Here is a 21,249-nt window from a genome sequence, read left to right as displayed (position 1 = left end):
TGTAGCTATATATCAATAACTAAAACATCTTTTTTTAAAAAAAAATTTTTTTTATTGACTTTTAGAGAGAAACAGAGAAACATCGATTAATTGGTCCACACCATTTTTGCCTTCATTGGTTGATGTCTCCTTTTTCCCCCATTGACCTTTCCCTGGCCGCTCCTACTCCCCAGCACATGCCCTCACCCCCTACTGTCTGTGTCCTTTGGTTATACTTTTATGCATGCATACAAGTCCTTTGGTTGATCTCTCACCCCTCCTCCCTCAACCCTCCCCTGCCTTCCCTGTGAGGTTTGACGATCTGTTCAATGCTTCTATGTCATTGGTTGATTCTTGTATGTGCCCTGACTGGGATCAAATCTGCAACCTTTTTGGTGTATGTGACAATGCTCCAACCAATTGAGCTACCCAGAAGAGTCTAAAATTTTTTTTTAAATAGTCATAGGAATAATTCCTTGACTCTTACTAGTCTTAAAACAATATCTTGCTTTGTAGTATTGGAGCTCCAATTTTATTCTTTTTTTGTGTGTGTGTTTCTTGGTTTCAATATGTTGGTGCAAAAGATGATTTTTTAATTTCTGTTTAGTACCTTATTTTGCAATTAAGTGTTACTCTTTTGGTGAAATGTATTTTTAGAAATAGTTATAAGGGCTAGTCTTATATGCTTGCATTTTTGTATTCAGTGGATTTTTCTTTAAAGCTTCAGTTATTAAATTGAAACTGCTCTGTCTGAGGCACTATGTTAGGTATACTTTGGATTTCATGGCACCAGGGTGAGCATATGAACAGTAACAGATGGATATATAGAAAGAGCCTGGATGAAGGATTATAGTTGAGCAGAGCAGCAGTGCATGAACTTAGGACAGAAGTTGGGATGGTAATGATTAAGTTGGAGCAGTGGTGAAGCAATGTGATTGGTGAGGGCTTTCCAAGTGACTGGCTTCTTGACTGATGTTCCCATTTGTAGGTTTTATTGTGTCAGCAAAAATTACTGCTTATGGTATAAGAAGAGTATAAAAATGGCACAAATGTATGAAATGCTATGTTTTTTAAGTTTTAAAATTAGTTAATATGTGTAAACGTATTTAAACAGATTTTTTTTTTTTTAGTAATTCTTAAAATCTTTCAGGGAAAGATTTAACAAACCTGATTTAAAATGTTTAAAAAGCCATTAGTAATAACCATCAAAAAGTGTGGAATTAATTATGGAATTCCCCCTTTTTAGATCCAGTATTTAAGTAAAACAATTTTTCTTTTAATTTAAAGCTTCCTTTAAATGTTTTGCGTGTTGTTTTTAAATCATAATATTGGCATAAAAATTTCTTGGGGGTTGTGTGCCTTCTATAAATTTTATATTGTAGTATTTTGTGTAACTATTTTTTTGTTTTAATTTATCTAGTGTGAAACCCAAAATTAGAATTTCTAGTTTGAGATATTTTTTTCATTCTCATTTTACTCACTTGGCAACAGAGCCCTTTGCTGCTTACTTTGCTGTTTGTATGTATCTCAAGTGAGGTAATTTAAAAGGAAATCAGCTCTGTTCATGAACCAACATAAATGTTAGCATTCAGTACCTGCCTTGTCACAGGTCATGTGAGACTCCAGAGTGCAGAAGTCTCAGTATGTGAGCTGCAGGGCTCAAATGATTTACTTTTAAGCATCATTTCCTACTACAGACATTTGTAGAAGCAAGACAGGATTATAAATCAGATAGGTGCTGACAAATGACTTTCTTAGAAAAACCATACTTACTTTAAGCTTCATTTTTCATATGTAACTTTACAGTTACCTATTTTGTTGTTTTTTTCTTCGATATTTTACAATAACTCTAATACAGGGAGCCAGGTTCTAGATTCCGAACCTATTTAAAGGAGCAAAATATCGTATTTATCTTCTATTAACTTTAACTATCAGTTGAAGGTTGAAATCTTATAATGATAATGCATGTCAAGATGAAAATGTGTACATTTTTAAGAACTTAGATTTTATTTGACTTTCAGTGATATTCTTAAACTTTGTGTATGTTTTGTTGCTATTTTTGTTCTTACTGTTTTCTTTTAGGAAAGTAAAATTAATCTTGGTTTTCCAGGCAGAAAGTAGCTATGGAAACTAATAATGTGTAATAAAATACCAAATAACTTTCTAAAAATGTTTTTATTTGTTTAGACTATTCTATAAACACAAGTTTTCTTTTCTCCACCATAGGACAAAATACGGACAGAAAGTTACCGAGATTTTATATACCAAAATCCACATATCTTCAAAGACAAAGTGAGTGTCATAGGCTACAGAATTGTACATTTCATGCAGATCTTGGCCAGTAGAAATCCTCTCTTGAGTTATTGTGATAGCCATTGATTTAGTGTATTCCGGCTTTATTTCATGGGAGACTTTTATGAAGTTGCTCTGTGGTGCAGAATACTGATAACAGAAATGCTGATTGGTACTGTTGTCATTCAGTATACAGACAATCCTCGGGTTACTTTGGACTCGATGTACATCGTTTCATGGTTACATCACCATCTCCCATTTATTTATTAAAAAAAAAGTTTCATCATTTCAACATATGTACATATGTGCTTTAAGTTTTTTATTATTTATTACCACAAGTAAAGGTCAGGAATTGTTATCTTTCTTTTAATTTCTTTTTTACTGTTTCACTTCATTACCGCTGTGTATGTGCTCCATGTGAGTGACGTAGGTGCTTATGTAGGTGGGTTCCGACATATGGTGAAAGTCGCATTAAGTCGCACCGTAGGAATGGATCTCCATAACCCAAGGACCTACTGTATTCTTTTTTTTAACTGAAATCATTAATTACAGTGACATAGCTTAGTTAAACTTTGGTTATCCAGATAATATTGCTTAAACCATATTTTTTATTTACTGTGCTTCTTGTGAATTTCAAATATCTGATAAACCCCATACCAAAGCACACTTTTCATTAATATTTCAGTTTGTTATTTAGTTAAAAATTAATAATCTTAAGTTACTGGTATGTAGGGACAAATAATGTAAGGTAGAATTTATATTATGTGCTTTCTTTTAAGACTTCATTTATTTGCTCCTTTGTGTGAGGCACTTTAAATTTTACAATTAATCTTCGTACTGCCTCAGGTTATTTCAAAGATGATCTTTCACACTGTGTGTTTATGTTTGAAATTTGTATAATTTGTTTTTCCTCGTGAATTTTTAAAAATATATTTTTATTGATTTCAGAGAGCAAGAGAGAGGGAGAGAGAGACAGAAACATCAGCGATGAGAGAGAATCATTGATCATTGATCGACTACCTCCCGCATGCCCCCTATTGGGGATCAAGTCTGCAACCTGGGCATGTGTCCTGACAGGGAATCGAACTGTGACCTCCTGATTCATAGGTTGATGCTCGACCACTGAGCCATGTCTGCTGAGGAAGACAGAATTTTTTAATAGTTTTTCTGTTTACATGCAAGTGCTGGAAAAATTTTATTTAATATATGTGTCTAAAAAAACCACTTCGGTCCAGCCATTGTGGCTCAGTGATTGAGTGTTGACCTATGAATGGTTCAATTCCCAGTCAGGGCATATGCCTGGGTGGGGTGCCAGCTCCATCTCCAGTAGGGGGTGTGCAGGAGGTAACCAATCAATGATTCTCATTGATGTATCTATCTCTCTATTCCTCTCCCTTCCTCTCTGAAATCAATTAAAAAATATTTTTAAAAATTAAGAAAACACTTTGTTTTTAGTGAAGCTGCTATGTTACCATTAGAAATTTTGCTTTATATTTATAGTTAGATTATGCTCAGATTTTAATTTTATTTTTTTTTCTTAATATGTGAACATAGAAACTAAGCATGTACTGGTCTGGGAATCACTAGTCTTTCCTGGCTTCTCAGGAACTAGCTATTTAATAATTTTAAAGAAGTGGTGAATGTTTTTGAGCCTCATCTGTAAAATGATTTTTAAAGCCCTTTTGGTTCTAAAATTATATTATTTTTGTTATAATAAAAGCACCATCATTGTCTCTCTTTGACTTATCTTTTCTTAATACTTTTTAAAAAATATATATTTTATTGATTTTTTACAGAGAGGAAGGGAGAGGGATAGAGAGTTAGAAACATTGAAGAGAGAGAAACATCGATCAGCTGCCTCCTGCACACTCCCTATTGGGGATGTGCCCGCAACCAAGGTACATGCCCTTGACTGGATCGAACCTGGGACCCTTGGGTCCGCAGGCTGACGCTCTATCCACTGAGCCAAACCGGTTAGGGCTCTTAATACTTTTTGATATGTATATATAACATAAGAACTTAAGTGAAGGTAAGTTAGGATCACAAGATTAATCATTGAAAAATTACGTAACTACGAATATTTCTATGTATATGGAGCACATCTTACTGGGTTCATAGACCTTATACACAGTCACTTCCTGCTGCTTGTTTTTTATTTGTAATAGTATTATAGAAATGTTGTATATATTATATATATTTTCAGACAAAATACATGACTGAGGAAAACATAGAATGTTTATTACTATCTTGTGTTCTGTTTGCTGCTCTTATTGAAGATAAATCTGCCAAAGTCAGAAAAGAGCTTATTAATAAGTTGGGAGTATATTTCTTTCATTCTTTGCTTAAGATGCTTTTATTTAACTTATCGATGTGCAATTAGTTTTGCTTGGCATTTATGGTTTCTCAAAAATATACTATAATGTAAAATATTACATGCATCAATTTCTAACTTCTTAAAGCACATTCAGGGGATGATTTTATGTAATTAAAAATATTACATCTAGGGCTTTCATATTTTTCAATGATTTGGGATACTTTTCTGTTATACTATGGGTACAGATTTAGAAAATATACTACCGTATATTTAATTAGCATTTGATAATTTATAGGTTACTTTCAAACATGTTGCCTCATTATTCTATACAGTATTCTATTTACCTCCATTTCACACATGAGGAATCTTGACGCCAATGGGGTAATTGACTTTCCTAAAATAGGCCATTAAAAATAAACAAACATGAAGCGTTTTAGTCCTAGTCTAGTGCCCTTACCCTATGCCACTACACTTTAGTACCATTATGTTAAAATAGAATGAGTAATTAGGGTGGCATTCATTAGTTATATTTTAAGTCACATTATTTTTTATATAGGTCATATAGTTTCTGTTCAAGAAATTACTGAAATATAATTCTTTTAAAATGTATGATATAGGGCTCTCCTAAGTTTTATTACCATTGTTTTTGTTTGCTTTATCTCCATTAGGTAGACAAACTTTATTTTCACAACACTAGCTTCTATATCATATTACACTAGGGGCCCAGTGCATGAATTCGTGCACCTTGAAAGAAACTGTGGGCGCGAGGCTGCAGTGGGCACAGGGGTGGGTCTCGGCCCATGCTCCATGCTCCCACCCAGCCCCTCCCACCATGGCCCCCGATCCCCTGTCTGCCCCAGCCCCATTTCCGCCACCGCTGCTCCCACATGCTGACAGCGCCAGCCCCAGTCACACCTGCTGACAGTGTGGAGCCATTGGGGCCAGTGCCAGGCGTGGGTGCGAGCAGGGCCAGCGCCATCAGCTGGTGTGAGTGGTGGCTGCTGCTCCGATCGCCCCTCAGGAGCAGGGGGAGATGGAAAAACCCTGAGGAGCGATCAGAGTCAGCAGCCGCAGCTCGCACCTGCTGACAGCAGCATGGGCGAGCACCCTGTGGGACCGTGGCATGCAAGAGCAAAGAATTTTCAGTAACCACCAGAGGCTCGCCCCGATAACAGCGACCAGCACCCCGCCTTGTTCTGGCGCCCTCACCTGCTCCACCATCCCACCACGGCCAATGCCCACCATGTTCTGTGCGTGCCCCCTGGTGGTCAGCACGTGTCATAGCAACCGGTTCAGTTGTTCTGCCGTTCAGTCTATTTGCATATTAGGGTTTTTTATATAGAGATAGATAGATAGATAGTGCAAGAAGAGATTTATTTTTCAAAAAAATGTTATACTTAAAAATGTGTTCCTTCCTCCTTTCCTTCCCTTCTCTGTCCATCCCTCCCTTCCTGCCACTTTCCCTTCATTCCTTTCGTAATATTGTTTCAGTTCACAGCTCCTGTGGAGGCCATATGGTTTCTCAGATTTAATTTAACTTTGGGTGGCATTTAATTGTGTTATCACCCATTTGTAATTAATTCCATTTGTGGTCCATTGAAAAAATTCACAGTGAGGTGCCTCCTTTATGCTTTTAATTATTACCTACAGTTAAAATTCACTTTTTTCTTTCTTTTTTTTTAGAAAAAGTGAATCAGATTTCTCCATGATTTTATGTGTTAGTTTATTCTGTTATCATTTGTACCTCTTTGATTCTATCAAGTTTTAGTTTATTTCCTCACTTATCTAATTCCCAGCTAGATATAATAAGCTAGAAGCCTGGTGCATGGATTCGTGCACCGGTGGGGTCCCTCGGCCTGGCCTGTACCCTCTCACAATCCAGGACCCCTCCAGGGATGTCAGATAGCGGGTTTCAGCCTGATCCCCATAGGCCTGATCCTTGCAGGCCCAATCCCTGAAGGCTTGATCTAGACAGGAGGGAGCCCGATTCTGTGCGTTGAGCGTCTGCCCCCTGGTGGTCAGTGCGTGTCATAGCCACCGTTTGACTGGTCATTTGGTCTCTTAGGCTTTTATATAGATAGATAGATAGATAATTAAGATACAATTAAAAATATAATTTAAAATACTGTAGGCTTGACCTATGTTTGAATGCCAGCTTTACAAATTATCAGCTGCATGATCCTGGACCTGTTTCTTTCCCTCGCTGAAGTTCACTTTCCTCATTTGCAAAATGAGGATTAAATAAGAATTATACGTATATATGCATATATTATATATGTGTGTGTGTGTGTGTGTGTGTGTGTGTGTGTGTGTGAGTGTGTGATAGTCTTGCAAAAGAATACAAACTCTAATTGGAGTGTATAATACATATCCTTTTGTACTTAGCTTTCATCACTCAGCGGTTTCTCTTAGAGGTAATTCTTTTTTTAAAATCCTCACCAGAGGATATGTTTTTATTGATTTTTAGAGAGACAGGAAAGGAAAGAGAGAGAGAGAGCCTCTTTTATAAATTTACTAATCCCGTTCATAAGGGCTCTGTCCTCATGACCTAATCACCTTCTAAAGGCCCCAGCTTCTCATACCACCACCTTGGGGTTTAGGATTTCAATATATAAATTTTGGTGGTGGGAGGAATGGCATACACAAACATTCAGACTATAGCAACCATATGTCAAATCAGTAGGGGAAACAGGCTCTTTAATAACATGTTAGGATAATTGGTTAGCCTTCTGAACAGAAGTAATTTTGGAACCATACCTCAGTGTATACCAAATAAGAAAACAAACTGTATTAATGAAACCATAAATGTACTAGAAGGAAATGTATAAGGATGAAATAGGAGAGAACATGGGAAAGATCATTCTAATTATGATCAAAATCCAGAATTCATAAAAGAAGAGTAATGAGTTTGACTGTTAGTAAAGAATTTTTTCATAACAAAAAAATCACTGTAAGCAGAATCAAAAACAAATATATGCTGAACAAAACCATTGCAAGTCACGTTGTAGAAGTATAATCTCCTTGATTTACAAAGAACTCTTATTTGATAAGACTTGGTAAGAAATATTTGATTAGAAAATTGATAAGAAAAGGACTAGTAACTCAGTGGAACAATGGAGAAAGGATATAAGTAGATAGTTCACATAATAAAGAACTACAGATGGCACTACAATATATAGAATGATGCTAAACTCCACAGTAATGGAAATTATGATCTCATTATTTTGCATTTGCCAGATTGGCAGAATACAAGAGTTTATCTGTCCCATGGGCTAGTCTCACCTATGAGGAAATGGGCACTTAGACATTGCTGGTTGGAGTCTTCATGAGTACAATTGCCCTGTGATGGGGCAATTTGGTTATGGTAAGCAGGGTTATAAATATGTATACACTCTCTGACAATATGTTCACTTCTAGAAATATATTCTATAGATTTACTCATGTGTGAATGGGGTTAGATATGAGGTTACTTACAGCATTGTCATAGTAAAATTTCAAAAGCTATTCAAATGCCCCATTAATAGAGAACTGGATTAGTAGATTATGTTACTGCCAAAATATGGAATCCAGTTACATAAGAGATGTTCTGTAAAGTGATATGCAAAGATCTTTATATTGTTAAATTTAAAAAAAGCAATATGTAGCACAATGGGCATAATATGCTTCCATTTATAAAAAGGGGAAACAAAGACATTGCATTGTATATGCATAAAAATTCTCTATTACTTTTACAAATGATAATGATTATCACTTTTAAAACTTAAATTCTCAAGTTACTGAATTCTAGATGTTAACTTGTTTTTATTGTAACTGTATTATTAAAATGAGTTCAATATTTAATTTTGGAAATGGAGGGGATGTGTAATATTTTATATCCGTGACTAGAGGCCTGGTGCATGAATTCATGTACCAGTGGTTTCCTCGGCCTGGCCTGTGGGATCGGGCCAAAACCGGCTCTCCAACATCCCCCAAGGGGTCCCGGATTGCGAGAGTGCACGATCAGGGCCAGGGAGAGATGTGGGAGGTTGGTTAGCCAGGGAGGGACCGTGGAAGGGTTCCAGGGCATGTCTAGTCCGTCTCGCTCAGTCCTGATCAGCTGGACCCCAGCAGCAAACTAACCTACTGGTCAGAGCATCTGCCCCCCTGGTGGTTAGTGCACGTTATAGTGACTGGTAGACTGCCCCCTGGTGGTCAGTTCACATCATAGCAACTGGTCGACTGTCTGCCTGCTGGTTGTCAGTGTACGTCATAGCAAGCGGTTGAGTGGCTTTAGCATATCATTAGCATATTATGCTTTGATTCGTTGAATGGCCAACTGGTTGACCAGACACTTAGCATATTAGGCTTTTATTATATAGGATTCTTGTGACCATTTTTAATTCTGTTGAATCAGGCTATCATGCTTAAGTTAATTCCTGCCATTCAAACTTGAGATAGTTTATTTCTGTTAAATTACTAAACCCAAATTAGTGCATGCGTATAATAAGGAAATTAAAAGCAAGATACTTTTCTATTCAGAAGTCTGTGGAAGTGACTTATTTCATATAAAACACCTCTTAAATTTACATTGTTGTGTCTGATTGCAACAGACTATGGCCACATACACTGTTATGAATGTAAAACAACCCATTTTAATGATATCCTTAGAAATTACCATATTTGATAAAGTTTTAAAATTTAATGATCAATTCCTAGTCAGAAATAGCATACTATATAAATAGAATTTAAAATATTAGATCTTTTCAATAACATCTGTTTGTTTGTTTTTTAATTTTTATCACACTAGGTAGTTTTGGATGTTGGTTGTGGAACTGGAATTCTCTCTATGTTTGCTGCTAAAGCCGGGGCAAAGAAGGTTCTTGGAGTTGATCAATCTGAAATCCTTTACCAGGCAATGGATATCATAAGGTAGATGCATTTTAAAGTTTGGCTTAAGATTATTTTTAAGTTTGATGATTAACAGGTTTTCTTGTCTTTAGTAGCTGTCTAATGCAGACTCAAGACATTTATCTTTTAGTAAAAATTTATTCCAGAATAATAAGATTTTAAGTTGAGCTAGACATGTGTGGTCTATGAATAATCTTTTCACTTTTCTCATTGATGAAAATTATTATTTTATTTTTTTAATATATTTTATTGATTTTTTTACAGAGAGGAAGGGAGAGGGATAGAGAGTTAGAAACATCGATGAGAGAGAAACATCGATCAGCTGCCTCCTGCACACCCCCTATTGGAGATGTGCCCGCAACCAATGTACATGCCCTCAACTGGAATCGAACCTGGGACCCTTTAGTCCACAGGCCGACGCTCTATCCACTGAGCCAAACTGGTCAGGGTGATGAAAATTATTTTTATATAACTTTCTGTCTTTCCAGTTATGGCTATATGTATGCTAATCTATAATAATAAAAGCATAATATGCTAATTAGACCGGGCGTCCTTCCAGATGTCCTTCTGGATGAAGCCAACGGCCAGAGGGAAGCCTGGATCCCAGGTGCCTGCTGGCAACCGGAGGGAAACCCAGGTTCTGGGTGCCAGAGGGAAGTCAGTGCCGGCAGCCTGGGGAAGGAAGGCCTACTCTTGCATGATTTTCGTACATCAGGCCTCTAGTTATAACATAAAATTAGAAGTAATTTGCATACATGATAATATTGTTAGAGGACTCTACAGAACTAAATATTCATATCAGTAATATTTCCTTTAGTAAACAGCAATTAGATTAAACCCTAAGGGTATCCTTTTCTTTTTGATGGTATTAGATTCCTTCACATTAAAATATGTAAATTCCAAAATGGCTACAAACACAGTAGAGTGGATTTAATTTTTCCTCTAAAACTTAATTTTGTTCTCTAAAAATACTTCCTCTCTTTGAGGAGGTTAGTTAGGTGATTGATTTTACGATTGGCTTATGTCCTAATAAAAAGACCTTTATTTGAACTACAGCATATAGAACTAGATTTCTTTAGCTATGTACTTAACAAAAGCACCTTACATTTGGAACTTACAAGTAATTTTCAGGATAGATAATTAATAGGAGGCCCCTTAGCTATTCTTTTTTTCCCCAACTTTATTGAGAATTGACACACAGCACTGTGTAGGTTTGAGGTATACAGTGTGTTGCTTTGATACATTTATGTATTGCAAAATGATTATACCATAGCATTATCTAATTACCCCCATGTGTCACATACCTACCATTTCTTTTTTGTGGTGATAACATTTAAGATCTACTCTCTTAGGAAGCTTAAGTACTTAATGCTGTAATCACCATGCTGCACTGTACCTTAGACCCCCAACAGCGATTCTTAAATGATCTTCACTGATACTTATGTTCTATTTTTAAAATTGAATAACATTTATCTTTTCTGGGTAGTATAACATTTAAATATGATTATGTAAAATGTTTAAATTTTTGGATTTTATGTCATGATATAAAAGTATAGATTTGTGGTTAAGAACACATGGATTGAGTCAGGCTTGGATTCAAGTTCTTGCTCTACCATTTGAACTTTGATTACATTATATGTAACCTTTTTGAAATATTGTTTCACTGTCAAAATGAAAATAATAATGACTACCTCATCTGGTTAGGAGTAAGGTAAATAAGTTATGAATGAAGTATACATACAACCTTTTTGTATACATGTAACCTCGTAGTAGGTATTCAAAAGTTAGCTACTATTACTGTTAATTAACAAGTGCCAAATTAATGTTAATGAAGAAAACTATATTGATCTTGCTTAGATTATTCATAGATATAGGTTTGTGGTTATGATTTTCATTTTGGAGAATATGCATATACATATGTGGTTATTTATATATATACATGTGAGTATGTATATATGTGTGTGTGTGTGTATATATATATACATATATATATATGCAGTTCCATAATTTAGTAAAAAAATTTTTCTAGTTCTTACACTACCATTTAGTATAACATCATTTTGGGGGGAGGCAAAGAGCATCCTCACTTGCTTGTGCATTGCTATCCAAACAATATGAGTACCATGTCCCAAAGAAGAGATTGTTTTAGAGGATTATCAAAAATGTATTGTTGATAATAAGATTATGGTAAGAATTCCTATTATAAGTTCTCATTTTATGAAAGACCGTGTCTATGTGTTAATTTGTCATTTTTTATTTCTATAAGGCAAAACCAGATGTGCTCTCATTTTAATTTCTTTATGGAAGAAAAGAAAAAGAATAGTGATAACACTCATTTTATTTTGTATTGTTTTGTTCCACTTTGTTTCACTCTCCTTATTTGTAATGGAGCCAGTGTTAGATCCCAGACAGCCTGATCCCACAGTCCATCTTCATTTAGTATAACATCCATTTAGTATAACATCATTTTGGGGGGGGCCATAAAGAGCATCCTCACTTGCTTGTGCATTGCTATCCAAACAATATGAGTACCATATAAGAGATTGTTTTAGAGGATTATCAAAAATGTATTGTTGATAATAAGATTATGGTAAGAATTCCTATTATAAGTTCTCATTTTATGAAAGACCGTGTCTATGTGTTAATTTGTCATTTTTTATTTCTATAAGGCAAAACCAGATGTGCTCTCATTTTAATTTCTTTATGGAAGAAAAGAAAAAGAATAGTGATAACACTCATTTTATTTTATATTGTTTTGTTCCACTTTGTTTCACTCTCCTTATTTGTAATGGAGCCAGTGTTAGATCCCAGACAGCCTGATCCCACAGTCCATCTTCATAGTCAATTTGTTGCTTTCAATAGTTTGATTTTACTTAGAACCTATAGACTTTGAAAATCACGCCTTTTTGTTTGGATAAGTCAACATTGTACCGTTTCTTCAGCAATGTTCTCCTTTGTTTCTTATGTTGTGGAAAGATAGCTATTTCCATTGTGTTCATAAGCATCTCTTTGTCTTCCATTCAAAAACTTGAAATTTACACTATAAAGTGAGTTAACCTTTGGTATTCTGTTTGTGAATGCATCTGTAAAAGAATATGCAGGAAACAGTTTATTTTTAATATCACCAGGATATACTGGCCCATTAGTCTACCATTTGAGGAGGCAGCATAGCATACTTCTCTCAGCATCTGGAATCACATGACTTAATTTCTAATTTTGGCTTTTTCACTTACTAGCTTTATAATAATGGACAAATTACTTCTTTAAATCCTGGTTCCTTTATTTATAATGTTCATGGTAGTATCTCTCATAAGATTCTTATAAGGATTAAATCCATTCTCTTACACTATAAAATTTTAAACTTTAGCCAGTTTTATTCTGTACTCACTCTCCTCCCTTGAAATCTGCTCTCAAAGTCTCTTACAGTTGTTTATTATTGCATACTACAGACCCGGTGCATGAAATTTGTGCGGGGGGGGGAGGGGGGGAGAGGAGGGTCCTTCAGCAAACCCTCTTGCAATCCAGGACCGCTGGCTCGTAACCGCTGGCCTGCCTGCCTGCATACATGGTCACCCCTAACCACTCAGACTGCCTGCCTCATAGCTCTTAACCACTCGCCTGCCTGCCTCATCTCCCCTAATCCCTCTGCCTGCCTGCCTGATCGTCCCTAACTGCTCGCCTGCCTGCCTGATTGCCCCTAACCCCTCTGCCTGCCTGCCTAATAGCCCCTAACTGCCTCTGCCTCAGCCCCCGCCTGCCACTGCAGCCGCCTCTACCTTGGCCCCTGCTGCCGCGGCTTTGTCTGGAAGGTCGTCCGGAATGATGTCCGGAAGGTCATTTGGCTGTCCAGTCTAATTAGCATATTATGCTTTTATTATTATAAATTGTAGCTTCCTAGAACTACCATCATTCAGTGAAAACAGCTCTTCCAGTTAGCAGACTGTGAGTTGTCTTTAGCTCTTCTGAAGCTTCTTTCTCTGTCAGAAATCTGTACAGAGCAGAATTTCAATAAAACTCCATATGGTTACATCTGTAAAAACACTTGACATGCTAAAAGGTGGATACTTTTTAAATGCATTTTTCATTATTCTTTTAAAAGTATTCCATTTACAATCCTTGAATTGTGTTCAAAATAATTTTTATCACTTTTCTCTGTTTAGAAAAGAGATCTAACATCTCTAAAGAAATGAGTTTAGAATGGAGTAAGTTTTGTTTTTTTAATAAACTGATATATATATATATATATATGTATATATCTTAGGGCTTATATGTATAGTATATATTAAATATAAATAAAAAGAAGAAGGTAAGACTTATAGTTCTGAGGTGGCAGACATGTATAAAGAAGAATATAGATGTTCAAAGGTGTTATATTAGCAGGACCAAATAGAACTCAATGTGATACACAGAAGGAATGAGAAATTGTTTTTTATTCTTGCTGTCATAGTTGGAACTCTGCAGTGAATGATCATTTCAGAAACATAAACTTACCTAAGGATAGCAAAGCCATTCAATCGCCAGATAATTGTACATTTTCACGCTCAGGAAGCAGTGGTAGCTTCTGGTTATATTTTTATTATTATTTTGGTTGTTTTTTATCAGCTCTGTCATGGACTTGCTCATTATTCAGACTTTTGAATGTTATTGCAGAGGAGTTTTCGTAAGAAGGTTGATCTATCATGTAGCTGCAATGCAGTATTTTTAATCTCAGTATGACATTAAAGATGAAATATTTTATATTGCCTGTATCTAAGATACTGTTAGAAATGAAACATTAAGAAAAGCCAAGAGAATATTTTGATCTGTTGTTATGCTTATATGTCCTTTAGTTTCTAGGATAGGAGCTTTATCTTCTTAATCTTTTTATCCCTAACACCTAGCAAATTGATACATGCTAGATGGTGAGTAAAGGCTTTTTAGAAGAATAAAGTAACAACATAATGATTTAAAAAGTTGTGATATTATATATATGTATGTGTGTGTGTATATATATATATATGATGGGGAACAAGACCAAAATATAGCAGGATAAAATTCTTAAAGGGATGTTCCTTTATATTTTGTTTCTAAATTTATTTTTTTAAATATTTTTAATATATTTTTATTAATTTCAGGGAGGAAGGAAGAGGGAGAGAGAGCTAGAAACATCAATGATGAGAATCATTGATTGGCTGCCTCTTGCACGCTCCCCAGTGGGGATTGAGCCCGCAACCTGGGCATGTGCCCTTGACCTGAATCGAACCCGGGACTCTTGAGTCTGCAGGTCGACGCTCTATCCACTGAGCCAAACCAGCTAGGGCTTTGTTTCTAAATTTAATAAAATTACAGAAAAGTGAGTTTAAACTGAACAGAATTTTGAACCACTGATGAGGCTAAAATGACAAAAATATTTTGCTGCTCAGAAGACACAGATTTCTAATGAAGGTTGCCAAGACACCTTACAAGGAAACTAAAATCATTTCTTCTCCCACCCTACCAACTCCTTAATTTCCTGTCCACTCAGTGGTTCTGTCTTGGGGGGTCCCGTGACTACCTAACTAGTTCAGTGGCTCCCTAGAAGAACTCAGTGACTCAATATAAAGTTGTATTCACAGCTAAGATTTATTACAGCAAAGGATATAGTCCAGGGGCAGCAAGAAAAGGGAAGCCATCACGAAAGAGGTCATGTACAGGCTCCCAAGTAATCCCTCTTTCTCTGTAAGAGTACAGATGTACTTTTCTCTGTACCTGTGAATTTCAGAGGTACTTGTAAGATGTCTCTTCCCAAGGAAGTTGGCTTGAGTTTTAGAGTTCATAGTTTTCAAAGGGCTGGTCACATAGGCAGCACATACTTGCTTTGTGACCAGTCGTAGTGTAAATCCATGTCAGATACCAGGTGCACATCCGGAATCTTCATGTTTACTTTAAATATGCTGTCATCCTGGTTTATCTTGGTTCATGGCTTCAGGTATATGGAATGGATAGCATCATTACTCTTACATTTCCCACCTGAATTAATGCATCTGCATGTAACTGACTCAGTTATTTGTTCTTTGTCTTTGCCTTCCACAGCTCTCTGTCATTCATTCTCTCTAGTGCAGCCAATTTTACTTCCCTACCCAATTCTCCTCCCTTTTAAATTAAAGAAAGGGGAGATGTTTTTATGTTAAGAAGACATAAGAGAGGATAGAGAAGAATTGACAGTTACCTATGATCTTGTTATGAGATAGGAAAGTGTTGATTTTTCTAACAAATTTACACTCAAAAATTAGTAATTTCTTTGCCTATTGGATTAGTTAAGAGATTTACTTAAGGTACCTTTTTATTGCAATGTCATATTTCTATAGATTAAAGCTATGGTAGTATTTGAGCAGGTGTTTCCAGAGATAGAATTCATTTAGAATGTTTTTATGCTAAAGTAAGGTTTAGTGAGGAGCTGCTTGAGAACAGTAAGTAAAATCTATAGTTTTTTTCATGAATGAGATATTAGATGGTGATTAAGGTAAATAGTCTCATGAAAGAGGTTATCTATGTAAATAATATCTGTGTTAAGCTATTTTAATACAGAATTACTGGGAATTATGGCCTTTGTCATTTATTTTCTGTGTGTTCCCTGAAATCTTAATCTTTCCCGCTATATTTATATTTGAACAAGTAATTACTGATGCAAATAGGATTATGACTTGTAGGAGACAATAAACAGCCTGAGCAGATGGCCTCTTACAGAGCACATCTTGTTTCTGCATAAGCATTCTGAAGATATTTTTAGGCAATGGGAAAAGTTTTCTCTTTTAAGAAGCTTGCTTTTGTTTTCTTTGAAGTGTTTGTAACTGTTAAAGCCTTAATAAATGTTTCAGTCAATAGTAAGCAATTGTAGCAATTTTGTCAGAAAGAATTATATGAAATATTCCCTTGAAAAAACTTAAACATGATATAGGCATTCTTTTTTTAACTTTTGTGTGAAATATAGCACACATTAAGTGTATGGAACATAAAAATATGTTATAATATGCATAACTAACAAGAACTATAATGAATCTATTTTATTTTAGAATCCCACCCACCTGATTTCACTATACATAAATCTGACAAGGTTTTTATCCAGAACATGTAAAGAACTCTTTAAAACTCAATAATAATGTTACAACTGAACCGAGTTTTAAAATGGGCAAAAAATTCGCACAAAAGACAGTACAGGAAAATGACCATTTAGCATACTAAAAATATGTTTGGTCATTAGGAAAATGCAATGGTGCAATCTCACCATGCAGTTACATTTAAAATATTAATAATGCTAAATGTTGACAAGGATTTGAATAACCATGAATGCACATATATTGTTGGTGGGAATGTAAAATTGTACATGCACTTTTTAAAACAAATTGGCAGTTTCTTTAAAATATTAGTTATACACTGCCATTCGATAGGGCAATTCTACTTGCACACAAATATTTATAGCAGCTTTATTTATAGCTCAAAGCTGGAGACAGTCCAGAATTCCATTCACAGTGGTGTGGATAAATAAAATTGTATTTTATCATGCAGTGACATACTACTTACCAATAACAAAGAATGAACTACTTATATACACAAAAATATGTATGAATCTAAAAGGTATGCCTGTTGAAAGAAACCAGACACAAAGGATACATTCAGTATGATTCCATTGATATGAAACTCCTCAAAATACAAATCTAAGATACAGTGGAAGGGAAGAAAATCGGTAGTTGCCTGTAGATAGGAAGATTTTTCTGGGAAGGAGCACCTATGAATCTTTTCGAGGAGATAGAAATGTTCTATATATTGATGATGATGGAGGCCACCCAAGTATCTCAGTTTTAAAATTCAACAAAATTTACCCTTACAATGAATGTATTTTATTTTATGTTAAAAATACCTCGATGAAGTTGAGGTGGGAAATTCCTTTTTGTTAGCAGGAAAAAAAAATCCTTTATAATTCACATATACGTCCTCTGATGATTAAGAATTTATTTAACTAGTTATAAACTTAGTAGCTTGCTTTTAGCATTTTGATATGATCTCTTTAACTCCATTACTTATTTCATATTACAAAAGAGAGGGTGAAAAGTCTGTGCTAATATTATGATCAAACATGTAAAAATATCAAATGAATGTCATTTGACAAAATTAATTTATGATTGGAGCACAATTTCAAGTTTTATACAGCATACATCACATTGTTATTATAATGATATCATTACCATTATGTAGTGCTTGAAGATATATATATAGCTTTCATAAATATTTGATCTCATAGTAAGTCGTGACATGGATAGGCAGGTATCATTATTCTCTTTTACACATGAGCACATAGGCTCTGTGAGGTTATTATAATTCGCTGAAGATCACTTAGCTGACAAGTGCTAGAGAATCTGGGATTCAAAGTAAGGGCTTCTGGCTTCTAATTCTCTCTTCAATGTGACACACTTCCCTTTAAAATATACTTTTGTTGGCTAGTCTGTCTGTCTCCACCCCTCCCTTAAACAAAAGACCTGTAACTTTATTGATATGTATTCTTGATAAAATTAGAATTTTTCAGGATGAAGTTTTTTTTAAGTCCTCACCTAAGGATATGTTTTTATTGATTTTTAGAAAGAGAAGAAGGGAGAGGAGAGAGAGAGAGATATCAAGGCATCATTCGGTTGCCTCCCATACAACCCGAAAGCTAGGTATGTGCCTTGACCATGTGCCCTGACCGGAAATCAAACCCACAACCTCTTGGTGTAGGGGACAACGCTCCAACCAACTGAGGCACCCGGCCAGGGCTCAGGATGAAGTTTTAAATATTGGTTCACTGTATTGCATTATTAACTAACAATAATCCTGGGCATTCATGAAGTGACCAAAAAGTAATTATATGCCCAGGAAATAAACTTTGAATATACTTTCAGTTCCACAAAATAATTTGAAAAGTTGTCAAGAAATTATGTAATTTAACTAGTTTTCAGAATCTGTTTAACATACTAATTTAATTCATTATGGTAATTTTCAGACTAAATAAACTTGAAGATACTATCATACTAATTAAAGGAAAGATTGAAGAAGTTCATCTTCCTGTAGAAAAAGTGGATGTTATTATATCTGAGTGGATGGTAAGTATCGGTAGAAAAAGTGCTTTTATTGGTTTAAAAAACCCCAGTAAGATAGCAGTTTTCTGCATTTAATTTTATTTGATAAATGGCAGAATGGTGGCATTATTTTAAAAGCAGCTGTAATTTTTCTGTGGTACTTGATTCTGAAATAGCCCTTATTTACTGGCCATTCATAATCTTTTTTGAAAAAGCATAAATCAACTCAAAAAGGGAACGAGTGAGACACGTGATGCTGGGCTGATGTTGTGGCGTTCACTGTGACGTTCGCTGCGCCAACTAGCAGTGGGGTATCTGAAGCTGGCTCGTAACCCGAATTTTAGCTCACAACTCAAAGCAAAAAATCGGCCGAGAGACGGCTCGTATCTCGAAAAACTCGTTAGTTGGGACACTCGTAAGTCAAGGCCCCACTGTACTTGATTCTGAAATAGCCCTTATTAACTGGCCATTCAAATCTTTTTTGAAAAAGCATAAATCAACTTTTTTTTTTTTTACTTTTAAAGTCATAATAAAGAATTACTGTATTATTTTTCTACTTTCTAAGTTTTAGAGACCTAAATATGTTTGTGTAAAAGACTCCAAACACTAGTAAGGACTTATTAGTATTGTTTTATCAAAATTAACATGATGTTGCTTTTATTGCTATCATACTGAATGTCCTGTCTTTCTGATTTGTTAGACCATACTATCAATGTCTTCTATTGCATAAAGTAGAATTTATTGGCATTATTAAAATAATAGAATTAAGGTACACTATATAACTTTATAATTTACTTTGGAAATAAGTCAAAGCAGAATATTTATTTTTAAATGTGTAAAGTAAAACTAATGTTATTTGACAACTGATTTGACTTATTGATATGCCAATTCGACAAAGATAAGGTATATAGTATTTCTACATAGATAAAATTTTAATCATTTAGACAGTTTTAAGCTTTTGTAAAAAACCATATTTGAGCCCTAGCCAGTTTGGCTCAGTGGATAGAGCATTGGCCTGCAGACTGAAGGGTCCCAGGTTCAATTTCGGCCAAGGGCACATGCCTGGGTTTTGGGCTCAATCCCCAGTGGGGTGTGTGCAGTAGGCAGCCGATCAATGATTCTCTCTCATCATTGATGTTTCTCTCTCTCTCTCTCCCTCTCCCCTCCTCTCTGAAATCAATAAAAGAAATATATTTAGAAAAAACAAAACAACCCTAGCTGGTTTGGCTCAGTGGATAAGAGCGTTGGCCTGCGGACTGAAGGGTCCCAGATTCAGTTCTGGACAAGGGCACATGCCTAGGTTGCAGGCTTGATCCCCAGTAGGGGGGTGCAGGAGGCAGCCGATCAATGATTTTCTCTCATCATTGATGTTTCTATCCCTCTCCCTTCCTAAGATCAATAAAAATATATTTTTAAAAAAAGACGCACACACAAAAAAACAACTGTATTTGAAACATATATTTTCATTAAATGAATTTATCAAAAAATTAAAAATAATCTGTTTTATTTTATAACTATGGATAAGGGACCTGCGGACTCAGTCTCCTCTCTCCTGCCCACCCCCCCCCCCAAAAAAAAAAAAAATTACACCACCATCTCCTGCCAGCACTACCACCAAGAAGCCATTCCTCATCACCGCTGAAAATTTTGAATAAACATAATTTTAGCCAAATAGCTGGAGTTTCAGGGAGATTTTGGAATGTTCAGATTTAATGTAGTGTTAAGTTCCAATCTGGAGCCAGTGACAGTCATCATTGCTACTCTTTTGTACATGAAACAGTGTGTTGATTTTTTAATGCCTCTTAACCTCCTTTATAGTTTCTAATGTTTTGACTTTCTGGGCTGCACTCTGGATAATTTTTTTTCATTTCAGTCCACCAATTTACTAATTCTTTCTGAAGTTATTTCTTTTTTTCTTTTAAAAAAATATTTTATTGATTTCAGAGAGGAAGGGAGAGTGAGAGAAGAGAGAAACATCAATGATGAGAGAGAATCATTGATTGGCTGCCTCCTGCACACCCCCCACTGGGGATTGAGCCCTCAACCTGGGCATGTGCCCTTGTCTGGAATCGAACCCGGGACCCTTCAGTCCACAGGCTGACACTCTGTCCACTGACACAAACCAGCTAGGGCTCTAAAGTTATTTCTAATAATTAGTTAAACTCATCCATTGAGTTTTTTATTTCAATTTTGTTTTAGGATTTTTTTGGTTCTTTTAAAACTTTGCACGCTTATTATTATTATCTTCAAGCTTCTTTTCATTTAATGAATCATAACATACTTATTTTACATTTTGTGTTTTTGATTTCAGTATCGAACATAGGGCTGCTTTTGCTATTGTTTCTGTTGCCCCTCACTCATGGTGCTTTGTTCTTTTGCATTTTGAGTGTTTAGTACTCTTTAATGTTATGCTATATATTTTCCAAGGAAATTATCTGTGGAAAATTTTTTGATGCCTGGGTTTTACCTTAAATGATTTGCACTTTTTTCCCCCCGTATTGCCATGTACCTGGGATAATGATATAGTAAAGGCAAAGCCATTGCATTTAATTTTAATATTATAAAAACAGTTGACTAAGGAACATTTTTAATGTAAAAAAATATAGAATGAATGTTTCACTGAACTTCATGCACCCATCATCTAACTTATCAGCATTTGCCCTTTTTTTTTTGTTTTATCTGTCTCCATGCTATTACCCTTTTCTTGCT

General features: G+C 35.4%; 1 protein-coding gene across 3 annotated transcripts in view; it reads left to right on the top strand.

Moving 5' to 3' along the window:
• Positions 1 to 21,249, top strand: part of PRMT3 (protein arginine methyltransferase 3) — a 94,533-nt gene that overhangs the window by 11,351 nt on the left and 61,933 nt on the right. For all 3 annotated transcript variants that reach the window (XM_023758905.1, XM_006094786.3, XM_023758904.1), the window contains 3 exons: positions 2,206 to 2,271; positions 9,372 to 9,493; positions 18,465 to 18,564. In XM_023758905.1, the coding sequence (XP_023614673.1) occupies positions 2,206 to 2,271; positions 9,372 to 9,493; positions 18,465 to 18,564 (288 nt within the window). The remainder of the gene's footprint in view (positions 1 to 2,205; positions 2,272 to 9,371; positions 9,494 to 18,464; positions 18,565 to 21,249) is intronic.

This window comes from Myotis lucifugus, unplaced genomic scaffold (assembly GCF_000147115.1).
Source record: "Myotis lucifugus unplaced genomic scaffold, Myoluc2.0 scaffold_143, whole genome shotgun sequence".
Lineage (NCBI taxonomy): Eukaryota > Metazoa > Chordata > Mammalia > Chiroptera > Vespertilionidae > Myotis > Myotis lucifugus.
Note: the sequence above shows the minus strand (reverse complement) of the source record. Positions and strands in the feature narration are given on the sequence as shown.